This window comes from Mycteria americana, chromosome 5, assembly GCF_035582795.1.
Source record: "Mycteria americana isolate JAX WOST 10 ecotype Jacksonville Zoo and Gardens chromosome 5, USCA_MyAme_1.0, whole genome shotgun sequence".
NCBI lineage: Eukaryota > Metazoa > Chordata > Aves > Ciconiiformes > Ciconiidae > Mycteria > Mycteria americana.
This window is the reverse complement of record NC_134369.1, coordinates 62,997,365-63,017,489: the sequence shown is the minus strand read 5'-3', so window position 1 is coordinate 63,017,489 and position 20,125 is coordinate 62,997,365. Positions and strand designations below refer to the sequence as shown.

Here is a 20,125-nt window from a genome sequence, read left to right as displayed (position 1 = left end):
CTAAAATACAAATTACCTTGAAATGAACAGCGTGCTTCAAATCATCAAGATAATATTCTTCAATTGCATGAGGTTTGCCTTCCACCTTAAATACATAGGCTGGATTCAGACCATTACGAACTGGAAGGGCAAAGTAATCAGCAAATTCTTTACAGTTGATGGAAGCAGACATCAATATTACCTGTTAAAAAATTGCACAGCAAATGTAAAACATTAATTTTAATATAAAATGCCATGCTACACTGGAATCTCCACTTATTCTTAGTGCTGAAATGGTCTAATTTTGATTACTACAGCTATGTGTCCTAGGCACATTTAAGACAATCAAAGCTAAATGCTTAAGATTCCCTCGGTAGCATGGGGAGAAAGGTAAGCATCTGTAAGAGAACAGCTCAGGCTAGATGTCTAGGGCAGACAACGTGATAAACTTTTTCCTGTGGTAAAAGTTCAACCTAAAAACATATAGTGCTCTTCCTTAAGCTTATGATCTCTACATGGTCCTTAAAAAAAAAAGTGTACACTAAGTATTTCCAACTCCTGTTTTACTGAACAGTTAGATTAGACATCAGTGCCATCACCTCCATCAAAAGATGGGCTTACTCCTATACAAGCAGTAACTGTAATTATAACCCAGTCTTAAAAATGTTACTATAATGATTTTGAAATATGTCAATTAAGTTTTCTCTCAGTTTCAATTAATTTATGCCACTTAAAACTCTCAAGGATCACACTAAGCTCCTCACTCTGTTTGCTGACTCTTATGTATATATCTTAAGATTCTTAACCTGTATTCACCTAAACAGAAGAATAGCAATCACATTTGTTACCTGGCGACATCTTTTCTTTCAATTATTATGAAATTCAGAATTTACAGCTTTGTAGTCTTCTCCCTCGTTAGACAGCATGGTATGTGCACAATGGGGGAAGGAAGAAGAATGAAGTAACTTGGCGGCTATGGCTATTTACCCTCTAACCCCTCTATTTGGAATGTGCTCCCACTGCTCAGCACAGCCAGCTGGAATAAACTAGACAGCTTCAACTTGAAAAAGGACAAAGAGCCAAGGAGTTATAATGAACTGTGTAGTGTTCAGCTTCTTTATCTTCAGGTCTCCTGAGCCAGTCTAAGCAGTATTTGTAAACTGGAACATGGCCAGTCCTCTTTTGCTTTCCTGACACCTTGCATGAATTCAAAAATAGAATTAAATAAAGACATCAACACCCAAAACAAAAATGCAATGAAATACAAAGGCATCCCCCTTAGGAAGTGACAGGCAGGCAAGCTAATGAAGTGGGCATTGCACCACTGTGCTCAGCTCTAAAGCACATGTAAAGGCAAAAGGAATACATGGAGAGGGTTGACTAAATCATGAAGTCATTTAACATGATCCTGAAAGGAGGAGAAATCTGAAAGGACATAATTCTGCAACTATTATATGAAACCTGTCCCATTACAGCATCAACTGCCTCATGGCTCAACAGATAGTGGCTCATCTATGCTAGGAAGGTAGGCTAAATGTAACCTTGCCTGAAGGCTACTGAAACAAAATCCAGTCTAAATTATCCTAACTGCAGTTACCGGCAAGAAATATTAAATTACCTCTTGTTCTAGACAATCTTTGTAATTTGCACTCTCTAATCTGCATGGAGTCCTTCCAAACTTTAAGGAAAACTCTGTTAGGTTCCTAACAGAGTGCTTTTGATCTACTCCCAAAGTGGAAACTCAGCCAGCATGTATCACCAACATGGCAGAGGAACACATTGGAATAGAGCGTAATCGAAGTAGTTCTTCAAGATCAAGCAGTCCAAAAATACTCACGCAGCATGGATATGTCTAAAGCCCCACCATATGATACCAAAAATACGCACAGTAACAACTTCTCACTTCAGATATCCCTGAATGGCAATTTGCTAGAACCAGGAAATATGATTTATCTTTATGCTGCTCTTACTTTCCTACCTAAGCAGCTGTTACTAGTCACTACTGGAAATTGCACTGTTTGGTCTGACCCAATAGAGCCATTCTTACCATTGTAGGTTTTCTTGCAACAGACCCATCCCAGCAAGAGCAACTTTAGAACAGTCAATCTGTTGCAATGTCTGCCCTGTGATCCAAAAGCAATAATCCGCACCAGCCACCAGCATAGTTGGCAGGCGAACCATAACAGGTAGATCGTCCTCCATGTGTCAGAATCACTCTTGCCATCCTGTTAGTTGATGCAACATTGAATTATGTGCCACTTCTGTGGTCTGCAATGTCCAGATTAGGAGACAAACACCACATGTGTATTTTGTATCACCTTGAATTATAAATACATTTTTTTCCCTTAAAGAGGCCTCCTTGCACCCTTTTGTTTCATGAACACAGCGGGGCTGGGAGGATAATCTTGCATTTTTCTAAATGAATTTGCCATATGATCAATGCTCCCTTCCTTTACAGTTTTTCAAAAGGGGCTGAAAAGGGATGAAGTAGGAGACATTGGGTTTAGTGTATAAATTCAAACTGAATTACCTGTTCCACTCTGCTAAAACCCAGCAATTGAGATCAAGAGTTCCCCCCTCCCCACCATTTAAAAAAAAAAAAAAAAAAAAAAAAAATCAAAGGGACACACCCCCACCAATGTAAAATTGTCTCAGGTTTACACAATATGAAACTGTCATCTGAAGAAACAACTGCAGAGAAGGATATAAAGGAGATAAAGTTTTCCAGTGACAATTGAGAGATCTAATCAGAATTACGGAGGAAAAAAAAAAATCTTTCAGGAACTGATAAAAGAAAAACATTTTCTGACAGAAAAGGTGATAGGACCTGTCAGGATTCCTGCCATTGACAACAACCAGATAATCAGCATCAAGGGCAAACTTTTCACAAACTGAGTATGATCAAATTATTTGGTATTCTCAGTAGGCAGAGCCAAGTGCTAAGAAAGGCTGAATAGCTTCACACTACTGTGTCTGAATTTAAAAGACAAGTGAGTTGTCTTATTGACAAGAAAAGGGATAAAAAGTAAAAGATGTGAAGTGCACAGACATGCCCTATGCCAACTGGAAGGGCACTTTCAGTGAGAGCATGCTTGGAAGATCTAAAGACCAAATTATCTGAGTTTGAATCAGTGTGGTGGACTGCAGAGTATAAAACAGATTCCCTTCCAACAGCAACAAAAATAGCCAACGTAGATTCAGGTTACATCTGTTTTGAACAGAACAGTTTGCATTAACTGAACAATTACCTGAAGAACTTAAGGGATATGTACAGTCTCACAAAATTTCTGCAGTCTCAAATAGCGGCACAGAAAATACACTTTGTTAGCCTAACTATCACCTGTATTTAATTTCTTGCAATTCAAGAATCCATTACTTTGAGACCACAAAGACTAAATATGTCATACTAAATCTCTGCAAACTCTGCTTTAGTACAAAGCACAATTACCTAACATGCAGAGAAAAATCTCAGCCACATTTTACTACCAGTTCTGCCTAGAAATTACAATACAGCATTTCTGGCTTTTGCTATTTTTTCCAAATACGTTGTCCCGTTTAAAAAAAAAAAAAGCTCAATATTTCCAAGAGTTAATGCTACCATATTTAACAAAGGATAAGCACTGCCCTCAATACCCAATATGTAATTCTAGTCAAATATCCATCTTGCATTTTTTAGCCTTAAGCAGACTTTAGAAACTAATGCATTCTAACATGAGGAAAAAAAAGTCTCTCAGAACACATTATAGCAGCCAGGAAAAGAATGCCCTTTAGCTTGCTTGCTTATGAAGAGTGGCAAACTAAATAATATTTTAGTAAAAAATAATGACACATTTTAAGGTAAGTTCTTTAAAACATGCCCTTTGTAGATCAAAAACACATAAAAATTTATTCTGGCAAGAAAAAGTAGCAGAATATACTTTGAACCTACCTTTACAGATTGTGAATTTGTACGCAACAGTTTACGGATCACCAAGAGCAAGAAATCCATTTCTTCTGTACGCTCATGCACCTGAAAGACATTATCCATGATTTAATTTTCATTAATTCATGATGATCTTCTTGACAATCTCTTCCTTTGCTACTCATTTTCATGCTTTATTTTCATAACTGGGAACAACAATACATTTTCATAGAAGAAAACACACCTTTTAAGACTATACATGTTAATTACATTTTAAAATCCCAACACAGCTTTTCAAATGACTACAGCACCCTTCGTGAAAAATCATATGCCACTGTTAAGTCATGAAAATTGTAGAATGACTAGAAAACCAGTTGTGAGCTCTAGCCACTAGTTCTACTAGAGTTGACAGTAACAGCTGAAGTGATACTGAAAATGGGTAAGTCAATTGTACTGGTAAGATCACAAATGACCCAGGCAGGGACAAGTCAGCTTGCCTAACAGCTAAGCAAATTGAATCAACTCCCCATGTTCCCAATGGCTTCTAGCTATGATCAAAATACACAGCTTCTTTCTAAAACATTATTTTCCATCCAAATCTTTATATATCCTAGCACCTGACTTTTCTGGTTGGTCCTTGCAGTTCAGTAAATACTTCTCAACATTACTGATGATGACCATATCCCTTTCTTTAATTATTACAATTTATTAAATGCAGCAGCTTTTTCCAGAGCTTAACCTTCAAAGGTTAACATTCATCCTCTGTAAGTTAATTAGCATATTCTAACATAATATAAAGATATACTTATATTCAACATTGCCTCATTATAAAAAAGATTTAGCTAAGGCAGTTTTCTGGCTGACAGCAAAATCTTGCCATAAGAAGTCATGATTTTCAGACTTAGGTTTGCTTAGGTATGTTCCCAAATGCCTGCAGTACTCTAACACGGCTGAGACCTGCAATTAAGAATGGAGAGCATCTGGTTGCTAAAATCACAGAATCATAGAATGGTTTGGGTTGGAAGGGACCTTTAACGGTCATCTAGTCCAACCCCCCTGCAATGAGCAGGGACATCTTCAAAAAAATGGTTACTATTGGGTCAAGATCACAATCTGCAAGGTAAATGTGGGGAAAAAAGTGGCATATGGAGAACAGGAGAGACTGGAATTTTGGCTGGGGAAGCAAAAAACACATACAGTCTTGAAAGGTAGGAGCTGCTGAAAGCAGTGATACAGGCTGTTATCATCAGTTCAAATTACAGCACCCAAGCAAAGAAAGTTGTTCAAACCTCTGCATAAATCTATTCTCCTGCATAAGGGGCCACAAAACTTTACTCATTAATTTTCGTACCTAATAAAGGAACAATCTAACACTTCTCTATGTAAGCAGCTTCTATTGTTAAGCTTTTGCATCTTACATCTAATCTGCATTTCCTCATTTTAGGCTTAAAAATGTTAAGGTTTATAAGACCCTGCTAATATATTATAGTGGTCTCAAATCCTTCCCATGGAGAAAACTGGTACAATTCTTTAGGATTTGGGGGTTTTTTTTGGTTATTTTTGTCCATTTGAAAGAAGTCCTAAAGTTTCTTCATACAAAAATGTAACTATTTGCTTAATCTTTTGCAGTTTTTCGATGTGCCATGTCAAGTGCAGTCACGGCAGCCTTCATTATTATTGTAATGGTCTAATGCTATAGCAAGTACTGTCTCCCTGCTCCTCAAATATCCAAGAATCAAAGTAACTTCCAGCTACAATACCCTGACAGAATAAAAATGAAAACCAGCATTAAAAGAGTCCTCTTCTGTGCCACTACATCCCAAGATTTAGTCCTACATCTTACATGTGATTTACATTCATGGTTTGTGAAAGCACAATTTCACATCTGATTATATTTAACAGTCAAATACTGTTTACCTCAGAAAATAAGCATAAAACCACATAAAAATACACAAATTACAAAAAATCCTAAAAGTATATTTTCTTTAGCTTTTTAGTGAAGTGACACCAATAATGATGAATCCACACGAGTGGACTGTAAATCAGGCCAGAAGACAGAGAATTTTCAGAGGGCTATTTTATTCTTCAGGACATCCATGAAGAGTAAAGATACTTTCTAAGGGCAGTAACAGTCAAGAGAGTAAAAACTAGCGGCCTTCTCCTCATAGGCCTAGCCAGAAACGTTCTTGGAATCCAGGCAGTGGATTTCAGAAAACATTTCAAGGCATTCGTATCAAAAGCTAAGCACTCCCAAACATCCCACACACACCCTCAGTTCTAAACTTCATTGCTCAAAGGAACAGTGAGACAAGCCCTTTTAAAGAAGCGTCAGCTAGGACAACTTATACAAAGCATCTTTACAAGTAGATGTCTGCATTTTTCTTTCTCTAGCATGGTAGGAGAGAAAAAAAAAAAAGGTTTCCTTAATATGAAATTTAAATTTATTTCCACCAACTTACTTCATCAATGAAAATGTGTGTAAATTCAGCTAGGCTTTTGGCACAAACTACTTTCTGAAGAAGAACTCCAGTTGTCATGTACAGCAACCTTGTCTCCTTTGTGGAAATGTTCTCTAAACTTACCTAACACAATGAGAAAAATATAGATGTGAACAGATAGTTAATGTATTTACAGGAATTATGCATTTGAAAGAACTCCAAAATGAAATATAGTGTAAATCCATGAGAATTATTCATTCAAATTTGTAAAAGCCTCTGTAAAAATGTGTTTTTAAAGCTCAGAATCAGTTAACTCAGGAAGCAAAGATTTTCTTTAGGAGAAATTAAAAAACCCCAGAAGTTTGTAAAATAAAGGATCAAAATTTCTTGCTAGGAGCGACAGCCTGAGAAGACTTCTTCAAAGGTTTTTAAAGGTACATACATGGATCTTTCCACTCAGAAATAAAAAGATTTTGCCAAAACATAATTTGCTTACTGGACAGGAGAAAAGGAGGAGTATATCATTAAGACCAGGCACCTTATTCTTGAGAGGAAAGTTCTGCAACCCTATGTTAAACAATGGATTTATGATTTCTAAAATAATTCTGTAACTTTAGCTATCTCAGGTGCTGCCTACCCAGGCAGGTAGGCAGAGCCATGACCATCTTTTCACTTTCTGCTTTTAAAACAGCCTAGAGCAGACAAGTTGTTCTACTTTCATTTCCGCTCACTTCACACAAGTACTTGTAAAACAAGCACAGCACATCCACATACGCTGTCCTGAAGACAGTTTGGAAGCACACCACCGTTTAACATCTTTAAGACTCATTACCCTAACGAATCCATTTTGCAATTTTATGACTATTTAATTGAAGGTATCAAGTCATATAGAACACTGTTTAGAAACTACTTTGGAAAAAAATAACATATTTAACCCACAGTAATTCTACAAAGCAGTAACTGGAGGTTATTAATATTGGCTTAGTTAAGATTTGATATAATGTCAGATCATAACTGACATAACTCACGTAGTTATCTAGAATGTTCAACTATCAGAACTGAAACTTCTTTATAAGTGCTTGACCAGCAAGAGTATTTTTACTTTACCTTCCACCCTACCTGTGGAAAAATTAAACTTCAGAGTAGTCTACAAAATATAAAAAAGCAAAAATGATTTTTCCTACTACAGCATTTGTTGTGGATATATAAAAAGAAATTGCTAAGATTTGATACTTAGACAAAGGACAGTATTCAGTAGGGATGACAATGAAGATCCTTTCGATGCGAAAATGAAGCTGATGTATCTGTGTAGCCCTGTGATATGGGATTGCTATTACTAGTAACAAGCCATAAGCTTTGTACTGAGTTTGCAAGGTCTCAGGACTAAGGCATGTCAGGCCTGAGCTCTCTGAACTTCTCTTGATCTGCCTCTACCTTTGCTTTACTTGGTCTAGCTGTGACAGCAATTTAGGGCAGTGTAGAGATATATAAGCCTGGTATAGTAGCAGAGACCTTGGGAAGTGGAGACACAGGATGTGGACCAGAAGAAAGCAGACGTGGGATAACAGACGAGGGAGAAGCTTGGCACTGTAGACCCCATGCTATAAACAACTCTGTAATGCTCAGTTAAAAATAAAAACCCCTCAGACCTGGAACTGGACAAAATTGGGTTTATGGGTAACAAAGAAAAAGCATCTAACATACATAAATGGCACCATATGTAGTACATTCTGATGTAACCTGGAGCTGCAGACCAATGAAGAAAAAGAAAGATGTAAATGCATGTTAGCAACCATATATAAATACAACTCTAAGTGGAAGAAAGAAAGGAAGAAACAACAAGAAAAAGAATGAAGAAGAAACCAACATGCATTCCTCCCAGCAAAGGACCCCAGAAGACGACAATTCTCCATAAACATCCTCCCACTACCAACACCAGAGTGAACCCACCAGCCTCAGGACCCAGAGAAGATAGTCCAGAGACAGCTATTGCCAAACTATCACTGAAACAATGATCACAGCCATTTATTGGGGTTATTAAAGAGCTGATTAAAGCACCCGTATCTGTGTCAAAAGATGAAAGTGGCATCAAGTTTATAAATGGAGGACTAGAACTGAGTTTGACAAAACAAATGGAGGAGGTAGATTTAAGAGGAAAAACTAGTTCAAGCTTTTCACATGTTAAGAAGAAACGACAGGACATTCATGGAAGTCTGGCCATAAATGCATGAAAGTTTTGACATAGCTGACAGGGAAATGTAGTAAAGTCAAATCAAGTATGTTAATTAAGGAGTTTAAAGGAAAAGTGACAGAATACAGTTCTCCTGCAACAATTTCAATGATTAGTAATATAGATGTGTCCAATTATTAGAATACAGACAATGAAATATTTCTGTTGGAGTCTCACTAGCATTTATAGTTGTTCAACTTTAAAAGCTTAAACATTTAATTATGAATGTTTAAACAGGAGACAGCTAGAAACCTGCAATTCCACTTTAAAAACAGATTCTCTAACATTTCTTCAGTATGCTAGATATGCTTAAAAGTAATCAAGAAAGAAGATACAGTACTTCATGTGTTTTTAAATACAATTTGAAATTTTCTTATACCTGGTATCCTACAAATCCACCTAGTGTCCATGATCGTTCCTTGCTAATCCACCTGGCAATGCTGCTGGCACCAATTTTCCGAGGCTGGGTAACAGCAATGTTACAGTAGATAGATTGCTGAATGCAATAATCCAAAATATATTGTGGAATCTGTGTACTCTTCCCACTGCCAGTTGCTCCTTGTACAATCACAACTGAATTGCTTTCTATCAGAGATACTATCTGAAACAATTTTTCAAGAAAACTCATAAGTCTACAAAACAACTCAAAACAGATTTCAAAAAGGTTTGAAATATCAATAGCTTCTAGGCCACAGATGAAATCTCTGTAAAACATTATGCTGTATTTTCTATCACCTCCTAGGCATCTATAGATAACTGGACTCCTAAAACACATTAGAAGATCACAAAAAAGAACATGGGCATGCACTCGCTTACATATTTTACATAAATACCCATAAACACAAAATATAACAGCAATGTTTCTTCCTCTAAGAATTTTTATACAATGGTTTTGTACAATGAACAAAGGTTTTGTACAATGCTTAAAACGGGAACAGAAGTTCCCTTCTGGAAAAAACAAAACAAAACACGATTTTCAGCTTTACTCCATAATGAGAGAAAGTACAATGAAATTACCTCTTCCCTGTGTTTGGCTATAGGCATATCCACACATTTATGGTTAGTTATTGGTATAGAAGTCCAATCACTTGATTCACACTGAGACAATGAAGTATCTAGGCATAAAAATAACCAAGAGTAAGTTATTGCAATAGAGAAAGGGAAAGACCAGCAGGAGAATATGATCACAGTATTTGGAAACCTAACTTCTACCAAATTTGAATCACATATTTTGGAGTATTAACAGAATTAATACTATTTAATATTAATAGTATGAAGAGACAGTCTGTGTTTATGCAACTGCTGGTTTACTGGCAGCAGCTCTGAAAGACATTGCTTCTGCTTATAAGCCACCATCAGTGTCAACGATAGCTACAATTCCATAATTCTATATGCTTTTCTCTTAATTAAAAAAAAAAAAAAAAAAGTATTTTTGCATAGTTTGCATTACAACTGCCAAATCTACCCCTGTTCCCAATAACTTTTTTGACAATACTGAAAAAATATGCCTTATTCATGCACCCATATGTTGTTTCCCTTAAAGCCTACTGGATCCACAGTACAAAATAACCCATACTTTGATACAAAGACCACTATATTTCTACCACTTCACATTTAAAACAAGTCTGGTAAGTATCATGATAATCCTTCAGTGTGATATTACAGTCTGCAGTCTCTTGGCACGAGTTCATCACTGTTAGCGCCGGGAAATACAGGACAAAAATCTTACAGCGCTACCCTGAATTTCTGCTCAGCAGCCTGCTGTCAGTTTGACCATGAAAACCAAAAGAGTGACTGAATGGGTGCGGAGACAGGTGTAGAAGGGGAAAACCAGGACAAGACTTCAGTAAGTGACAATTGCGCAAGTTACAATTAAACGATCTGGCTAAAAAAAACACTATACTGAAATCAAAAATGGAAATGCTTTCTACTTCAAATGGGTTTCACCAGGTACTATGGTGGAATTTACTTACTTATTTGGATACAAACAATAAAAACTTGAAAAAATACATACAGTAGTGGGAAAGAAATCTAGTATTCTTTTTACAAAGGAAAGATCTACTGTAAAATAAAGGCTATAAACTAAATAACTGTCTACACAGTTATAGCTTCTTTTCTTTGGAAGGGTTACTAACAATCCCACACAGCAGTGAAGCAGAAGCAGGCAAAACAACTTTTCGTCTCTGTACCATACCTGAATGTGCTCCAACCCCCCAAACTGTCTTCATGTGTCAAGGAATACAAAATGAGTTATTCCCACATTAAAACAAACCCCCAAAAGCTGGACAGTTCATTAAGACAGTTTCATAGAGCACTAAAAAACAGAGTTCTGAAGCCACACTCTCTAACAAGAAAGGTTCTTCACCTAGATTCTGTGTAATTCAACAGTTATAGGTGATCACTTAGCGATTTACTTAGCACTACTAAACATACAAGAAACAGAACTTGATTATCAGCATCCCTTGAAAATAACTGTCCTCTTTAAAATACTTTTGGTCAAGTTTCTAAATATATTCCCCAGGAAAATTCATATATAGCGTTCTGTCACAGCAACACTGTATAAAGGCTGACTGGCTTCCCTCTGGCACAAACATGTCACTACTGAGACATCAGTAGCTCTGCATGATTTGACCAATGCTGGAAGAAATCTCAAGCTGCTAGGGAAAAGATCCCAGTGTCAGCATATTCCTGCTAAAGCAACACAGCCTTTCCACCTCTACCAGGTTTTCCATGTAACAACTGCAATTTTGAAAACTGTGTTGAAAGTATACAACAGAAGACAGCAGGGGTTCTATAATAGTGTTTATAAAAAAGGTGGGACAAAAAAAATGTAAATGGTGGGATTCACATTATAAGCTTCTCTAACTCAGTAAAAGCCCAGTGTATTAATAAATAACCATTAACCTAAAATTCAATTAAGAATTTTATTTAAAAAACACAAATGAACAAACCAGAAACAAATAAACAACCACCAGTATTCATGTACCTGCTGAATAATCAGATCAATTTAATCAATTTTGTATATCTCATTTTTTTCATTGATGAAACAGCTTTTTTTATATTGCTTTTTATATGACAGTTCTATGACAGCAATATCTTACCTTCTCCCACGCACAGAAGTTTGGAAAAACATTATACCAAAAGTAAATGGTCATCCAACGTTAGCCACCATCAATATGCAGAGTTTGAGAACTGGCAGCCATATAACCATTTAGTAGATGCTGTAAGTACTAAAAACCGTATGGTTTGGTTTTTTTCTCTTCAAGACATGTACTCTGTGCTTAAACTGAAAGAAACATTACTGTGTTTGCCTGGGGAATTAATACTATGACAACTGTGAGACTTCTATCTAGAGCAGACAGCAGCCTCAGAGTAAACTGGCAACTTCAGATGAACACCGACGTGACCCAAGCAGCCACCAGAAGTCCCACTCTACCAAACTGAGGATACAAACTTTTTCTGAAATCCAGTATGATTAATAGTGAAAAAAACAAAACTGGGATTGGGAACTTACATAACCATCTTCGAAGACATTAAACTTTCACTTTTTTTTTTTTTAAATGAAACGTGTTGTTCTGAACCATGAAGACTCCCTGCAGAATAGAAATACTTGAATATACAACCCTATGTAAGTTCCAAGGTTAATCTGCTCATTTAAATAACCATTCAGCTGTGGACTCTATACTACACAGTGTAATTACCTTCAACTGTTGTTGTTTGGTGTGGGTTTTTTTTTTTCCCCCCATCTATTTATGTAATAAATCCCAAAATGAGAACTGGTCATTAGAAAAACAGATCACTTCTGCAAATACAGAGGCATCTATAGATTCAAGGAGCTACAGGACTACAGACTTATCAGCAAGAAAGGCATAAAGTTTCCCTTTTTCAATTGCTTGTACTTTCTGGAAAACATTAAGACTGGGACAACAAACCGAACCAGTGCACACCTTTGTAAGGCATTATGCTCAAACATGCACCTTGGATTCTGACATATAGAGAACACAGGACACTTCCAACCTGAAAACAGTAAATTGAGGAAGCATGCAACTGCCCACCATGCTGTTTTATGACAAGCAAAATATTTCTGTGTATAAGAAGCATTAATGCTAATCCAGAATAAATATTCATTTCTCTATTCAGCATCAGTGCAAAAAGAAACTGAAAACTCAGTTACGAGAAAGATGAATGTCTGCTCACTTCCTTTTCAATTATTATTGAAGTTCTGTAGAGATATGTTGACTGCCATGACTAAAACAGTCCATTATCCATGGAAAGAGCAATTTTCCAACATCTCAGTTATTGTAGCCCATATAGCAGATGTATTCCTTCTGGTACATGTTTCCTGAATTGAATTTGAAGAGATCCTTCAACACAAGATTAAATTTTTCTATTCACTAGTTCTGGGAAAAGAGATTATACAGCGGGATCTTGGTATCTGCCACTAATCAAATTAAAATGAGATGCATAAAAAGATATATACTTGAAAGTGCTGGTTAGGTGAGTCAAATGAGATGCTTACTACGTCACTGATCATTCTTCCACTGAGCTACAAACACACAAAGGGATTACAGTCAGCAAGCAAGCTCACGGGAAAGGAAAGCCACAGCAAACAGCCACGCTCCAGCACTGAGCCACAAAGCATAAGGACTTCACATAAGTCATGCTACTTCAGTCATAACACAAAGTACATGAAGTTGCTGCTGACTGAGGCCTGAAAAGCTTAATCCAGAGCCTGGGCAAAGCGATTATCCTTCCTGACTGGGGAAAAGGGGCTAACAGTTTTGTGTATTGAAGTCTTGACTGCTGAAGGATGCACTCAGGTAACATTAAAATTCTTAAGAAAACACTACAACTAATTAGTCTTTGCCTTCTGTTCTCCATTGCAATCCTCTTCAACTTGCAGATATTTTGAATCCAAAAGGATCTGGGATGAAGATTTGTGCTATGATTAATTTTCCTGGCATGCACCTGTTCTGAATCCAAAACATTTAAGGAACTCTCTAGCTTAAGTTTTTTATATTTCAGAAACCTGATCAGAAACAATGTTTAAATTGCTGCTTCTCTGTAAGCAATTCCTTCACCTGGGACCTAGAAGATCCCCAGAAGGGATCTATTTAATGGTGTGAAAATAATGAAGATAGAAGAGCAAAAAAGCCTGCCATCCACAAAGCTGCATGAAAATAGTGATACAGGTGTCCTTTTAAAAAAAAAGAATTCATTAAGGATTTTAGAAGCTTTCTTAAAACTCTTCGCGCATACAGTTTAGAATACCCAGATTTGGAAAAAAACCCACAACAACAAAAACCCCCAAAATATTTGTTTTCCATAGGACGCTTGAAGTAGGCAAGTGTCCCATAAACATAGCTCTGGAAGATTTTCCTCTGCACAACATCCTGTGATCTCACTGAATCAAAGGTGTGTGTAAGTCTGACCCTGAAACAGCCAGTACCAATTGTGAAACTAGCCCAACAGGCCAGGGAAGAAGAACTGCTAATATTCTACTTGTTTTGGCTAACAGTTGTGACAAAGTATTTCCTTCTGTTTTTATTCAATCACTTCAACTTCCTTTTCACAGAACTAACATTTCTAAGATGTTCTGTAGAAGCCAGAACTCTTCAGTGCAGTTCCCTGACGATCTCAGTTTTCCTGACAAAGAAGCAGATTAGGCATTTATATTTGTCCTCTCAGTATGAAAGCATATGCTCTTTCAAAGAAACTGGAAAGCACAAAATTTAAACTCAACAGAACTTCATAAAGCACCAAGGCACAAGCAAACACAAGTTTCAGTAACTCTGATTTAAATATAGGTTATATATTTAAATAAAGATTTAAAATAGGCTGTCAATTTATATGGAAGATATCATCTACAGTTAGAACAGCAATTCAGAAAGAAGGAACAGAAGGGGTACCAACTCTGAAACCTTCAGGGCAAATCAGCTTCTCATTTCCATGTTGTGCTGCTTATTTCTTGACTACATTTGTACTCAACATAGCTAGAGTGGTAGGGCCTGCTCTAGATAAATCCTTGATCATTTATGACAATTTTTCATGTTCTTAAACAGAACATGCACTTCCAGATTGATATAAGTCATAGTTACACATGGGTCTTGGACCTCTTGAAATCTGCATGAGGAACATACTACCATTTGAGAATAGCAGTCTCATTAACAACATACACATTTCTAAACCATAAAGTTAACATTACAAATCTCATGCTCACTCACTGAGCTTCTTTAATATATTATCCTAACATAATATTCCTGAATCTGTCTATAAGTCAAAGTTGACAGCAATAAGAACCAGGGTTTTCTGAAGTTTTTGTGTTATTCTACATCTAGGCAGGATTTGGCAGCTCGGTCTCAGAATGCCGTAGGAATCTTCCAGTCCCATCACTATCCAGTCTGCTTAGAGTCCCCCACTGAATCACATACAGCTGGGAGCAGAGCACAGACCAGAGGAGGCAGACATCAACCGCATGGAACAGCTCCTGAAGCAACTGAGACTCCAGACCATGACACAGACAAAGAGTAGGAAGAGGGGAAAAAATGGGACAGAGGAAAACATCTAATAGCTTAATAATAAGAGAGTAGGGTATATGCTAATATTTTAGTAATTTTTTAAAGCTTGTTTGCTAACTAGATGCTGTTTAAGTAAGTTACAACTGGAAGGCAAGAATAAATATTAGAAGGTATAAATTATAAGGACAAACATTTTAGGGTAGACCAAGAGAAAATAGGTATTTACAAAACGAAGTACCAGGATAACTATGCAGAAGTATTTTGTAACAAGCTTAACTTACAATCCTGTTTCTTTTACAGGAGGAACATTGCTAGCATCAGTTCCATTCAAAATTAAGCAGGCCACCAGTGGTGTTAAATTAAGTTGCTAGCCTCTCCTTTAGGCAGCATTCTGATTTAATAGCTGAAGGACATGAAATAATTTACGGTATTTCCTTGAATTAATCAATACCACTATACTTTTAAAGAAACATCTAAGGAACTTATGCTTAGTCAACTTGCGGTCCTTCCTTCGCTAGTAAAGCACATAAAAAACGAGGGAACACCACACTCCTGAACTACAACATTCGAAGCTTCTTCCAGTCTCTCTATTCCCCCATTTTCACCTTTCCATACCTCCTTCTCTCCCACAAATTTTATGTCATGTCAAGCAAACAAGAGACAGTATTTTGTGGTTAGGACAGATGGTCAGATGCACTGCGCGTGCTGGACAGGCCAACTACATCTACCGCCTCTCTGCTGATGACAGACCAAACAAATGGCTTCATCACCTACCTGAGTTCCAGACGTCATATAATTTGCAGAAGCACTGAAGGACAGTAGTTTCTAGAAAACTTCTCAACTTGTCAAATTTAGGTTGTGCTGGTTTTGGCTGGGATAGAGTTAGTTTTCTTTCTAGTAGCTGGTATAGTACTGTGTTTTGGATTTAGGATGAGAATAACATTGATAACATACTGATGTTTTAGTTACTGCTGAGCAGTGCTTACACAGAGTCAAGGCCTTTTCTGCCTCTCACCCCACCCCACCAGCGAGTGGGCTGGGGGTGCACAAGAAGCTGGGAGGGGACACAGCCGGGACAGCTGACCCCAGCTGACCAAAGGGATATTCCACTCCATATGACATCACGCTCAGCATATAAACTAGGGGAAAAAGCTGACCGGGGTCTGCTGCTCAGGAACAGGCTGGGCATCGGTCAGCAGGTGGTGAGCAACTACACTGTGCATCACTTGTTTTGTATATTCTTTTATCATTATTATTATTTCCCTTTTTTTTCCGGTCCTATTAAGTCATTTTCATCTCAACCCACAAGTTTTACCTTTTTTTTTTTTTTCCCCTGATTTTCTCCCCCATGCCACTGCGGGGGGGAATGAGCAAATGGCTGTGTGGTGTTCAGCTACCTGCCAGGTTAAACCACAACATGATATATCAGCAAAGGGATACAAAAAGTACTACAGAGAATGACACGCAAAAAAGACAAAACACATAAATGTCCTTTTCTTGGGAAATCAGCTACACTAACAAATTTGGAAATTAAGAGGCACAGTATGAGTTTGAAGCTGAGCTGTCCTGACAAGTGAGTCAGCCTCATACTGCTTTTACCAGAGCGCCTAGGAGAGAAGTGCAATCAAATTTCTCTCTAAAGGTAGTTCAAAGCAACAGTCAAGTATACACAGAAATAACATGGATAGAAAATGGGAAAACAGAATAAAGACATGAATCCAATGAGTGGTATCTTTTCCTTGCAGATGTATTTCAATCATATATCTACATTTATCAATACAGTAAACCAGATGTATGCGCATATATCTATGAACAGCATTATACATTGTGGTTTCCAGAAAATAAGGTGTTTACTTTTTAATGCCATGCCTTATACAAAACAAACAGATGCACATACAGCATTAAACAAACAAGAAATACACAGGAAGGTTTCATATTTTTGTTTAGGGAAGGGGATGGGAGGAAAGACCACAGGAGGAAAAGGACACGTATATCTGAGTTTATAATAGCAACCAAATATATTTTTTTTTTTACCTGGTTTATATACAAGCTGATAATTTCCAACTACATCTAGCTCTTGTGCCTCTGCTTGTCTGTATTTTTCAGCATATTCAGTTCCAACACTCTCTGTGATAGGCAGCCTGAAGAGGAAAGAAATGACAAATCAATAAATGCTTCCTAATCTAACAGTCATGGATATCTCTGGGAATAACAGCATTATACAGGAAGTTCAGTCTCCATGTCATGCAGGAACTACTTCAATGAGCAAACTTAGAAATAAGTTTTGTCTCTGCAGTTAGATACTAGCCTGAGGAAAGTGCCACATTAAATCTTTTTGTTCAGATTCAAAAAAATTGAGCTCCCAAAATATCATCCTTTAAGTTTTTAATACGTAGGAATTTCTCTCCTAATGAAAGGCTACGATTTCTTCTGAACAAAGATGAAATAGCTCTGTTTCACCAATTCTTTACACACTACAATTAAGAAAATACATGTAATTCTTGCATGATTCCCTGGAGACAGGGGAAGTAGACAGAAGTAAACACAATCATCTCACTGCTTTAAGGAAAGAACTTCTGTCTTTGAGCCCAGAAACGATGGTGGCCAGGGAGAAAAAGAATTAACACAATCACCCAATCAGTGAATTTTATGGAAATTTATTACACGCAAGACAAAGTCTATCAATGACATAAATATAAAGAAATGGGATAAAAAAAATTTCTCTTCTACATAAACAGTATGACGAAAACCACATGGATTTCACTAGACAATAAAGGAGCATACATGCAATGATTGTATGATTATTAAATCATAAGTGAACTTAAATGTAGAAGAGTTCTGGACACATTAAAAGTGCCTTTTAAAAAAAAAAAAATACAAACTAGAAGTCAAAACTATGGTTTTACACTTTAATTTAAGCTCTGGGCCCAGTGTAAGCTTTTGCTCTGCAGTGCATAGCAAATATGCTTCTCAGTAGCTATATCTTTGAGATCTTTTATAAAAGGATACTGCTGCAGAAGTGTCTATTTCTTGACGCAAATAATAAGCAACACTGACTCCAAAAACAATTAAGTTGAAAACAACACAAGATTTTTCATATGGCACTATGTCACATAGCTCTCATCATAGAGTAATTCACAATACCTCGATGCCACAGAGCACCCTTCTCTGACAAGACAAACTCTGTGCCAGCTTGGCTCTGCTACAGACTACTCATTCAGGTCAGTCATTATTTCCTCCTACAGGAAACACCCAGTATTTATCACCTACTGCTGCCAACAAACCAAGGAAGGCTTCTTATCCTAGTTTAACAATATTTTAGGCATAGAGCTAAGGCAGTTTTTCCCTGGATCTCAAGTATCTCTTAACACAGGGTTCAACAGGATTGCATGCATCTGCACAATCGCTACACAAGCAACAGCTGCCTACTTTCAGCAAGCAGACTACACTTTTATCACTCTAACCCTTCTGCAACAGCTGGGACAGGGAACACTCCACAATAGGCCTGAATGCAAGGTACAATTCAGAAAAGCTTATACACATCATGTCAGACCGCTTGTTAAGTAGGTTATTCCACTGAATGTATATTAAACACAAGTAAAACCCAGAAATTCAATGAAGGTATCAAAGTCAAGCATTCAGTAGTTGAAAATAACATAATTAAGCTTAGCTGCACAATCTCAATTTGGCAGCATTGTATGCACATACTATACAGATTTTAGCGATATAACCAATTATTTTTCATTTCTGTAAGACCGCAGCCTCACCGAGTGCACTGGACACACAGCTCTGACAACAAAACCTGGTTATGCAGTAAATACAACTTGTCCTTCAGTCCTCCACAAGAAAAAAAGCTGTCTGATTAAGACAGTAAATGCTGTCATGGAGGAGCAGGTATTACTCAACTGTCAGAGCCCTGAGCAACAGCAAGCAAATCACTTCAACAAAAAACTTCCACTGAAGGAGAGGGGCTAAGGGCAAGAAAGGTAGGACTGTGTTCCTCATTTGCTGTAAAGACCTTGCAAAAGCATCACTATTTAAGTAGCAGCTGAAGTCAGCTAAGAAACAGTTTTATATAATACCAGACATATTCAACCAAATGCTCCTGGAGATGGAGTGTTAAGCATTTCCAAGTGGGCTCGCAGAAGTATGTATGTGCTTTTGATCTTTGCCTCTACAGCTCCAGGAAAATGAGGACAGCATGACCTCGATTTTTTTTGTTTGGATATTTGGATATTTTCTTTCAGAAACTAGGTTTTCTGTCTTCAGAAAACAGCATGCAGTAAATAAACCTCAGGCTACACAATGAATAAAGAAAATATTTAATAGCCAGTCATTAAGAACGAACATTGCTCACTCGATGCACTGAATCAGGCTACGGTCTCGGGGAAAATCATATCCAATTGGAAAACTGAACATGGGCATATGAAATGAACAAACAACCTTCATTACATCATTTCTCAATGCTTTAATGCTGAACTTTGCAGCTTTAAAAAAATAAAAAGCTTACAGAATAATGTTATTTTTTAAGCAAAATGAAAAAAAAAATCATGATGAAGCCCTCTGGCGCTCTCCTAAGTCATTAGAACGATACAATCCTTTCAAGTAATCATTAATAAGCCATCAAGTAGGAGGTATAATCGTATATATACCTGGACAAACAGAAAGGGATGGAACATTTGTCTAATAAGTTTCAACAAACATTTGCTAACAGCAGAGGAATGACAAGATTCAGAAAATTCAAATCTATTCCAGGCTAGGAAAGGACAACACTAATGAAGGGACTTTCTGGATTCTACTTATGAAGCATGTGGCTGTCAGATACACCAGTTATCTCTTCCCCACTTCTATTCCCTCTGACAGTGAAACCCCACATTTCAGTACACCTGTCCTGTTATAGCATATATTCCTTAGGCTTTCCAGATTCCAGCCTTGGCACTCGCCTATTTTTAGACTCCCCCGGGTCTTTTGATCCCCCAAATACATTACAACGTTGGCAAACAACTTTTCAGCTGCATATATGAAATACATTCAGGATTTTACCAAATTAAGAGGCAGT

General features: G+C 37.2%; 1 protein-coding gene across 1 annotated transcript in view; it reads right to left on the bottom strand.

Annotated features, from left to right (window-relative positions):
* The window catches only part of TDRD9 (tudor domain containing 9), a 68,058-nt gene extending 48,573 nt beyond the window's left edge, over positions 1-19,485 (bottom strand). The window contains exons 1-7 of the mRNA XM_075501639.1: positions 19,424-19,485; positions 17,101-17,207; positions 9,566-9,663; positions 8,928-9,149; positions 6,340-6,462; positions 3,908-3,988; positions 17-181 (exon numbers count right to left, since the gene is read on the bottom strand). Of these exons, the coding sequence (XP_075357754.1) occupies positions 17-181; positions 3,908-3,988; positions 6,340-6,462; positions 8,928-9,149; positions 9,566-9,663; positions 17,101-17,207; positions 19,424-19,485 (858 nt within the window). The remainder of the gene's footprint in view (positions 1-16; positions 182-3,907; positions 3,989-6,339; positions 6,463-8,927; positions 9,150-9,565; positions 9,664-17,100; positions 17,208-19,423) is intronic.
* Positions 19,486-20,125: the final 640 nt, after the last annotated feature.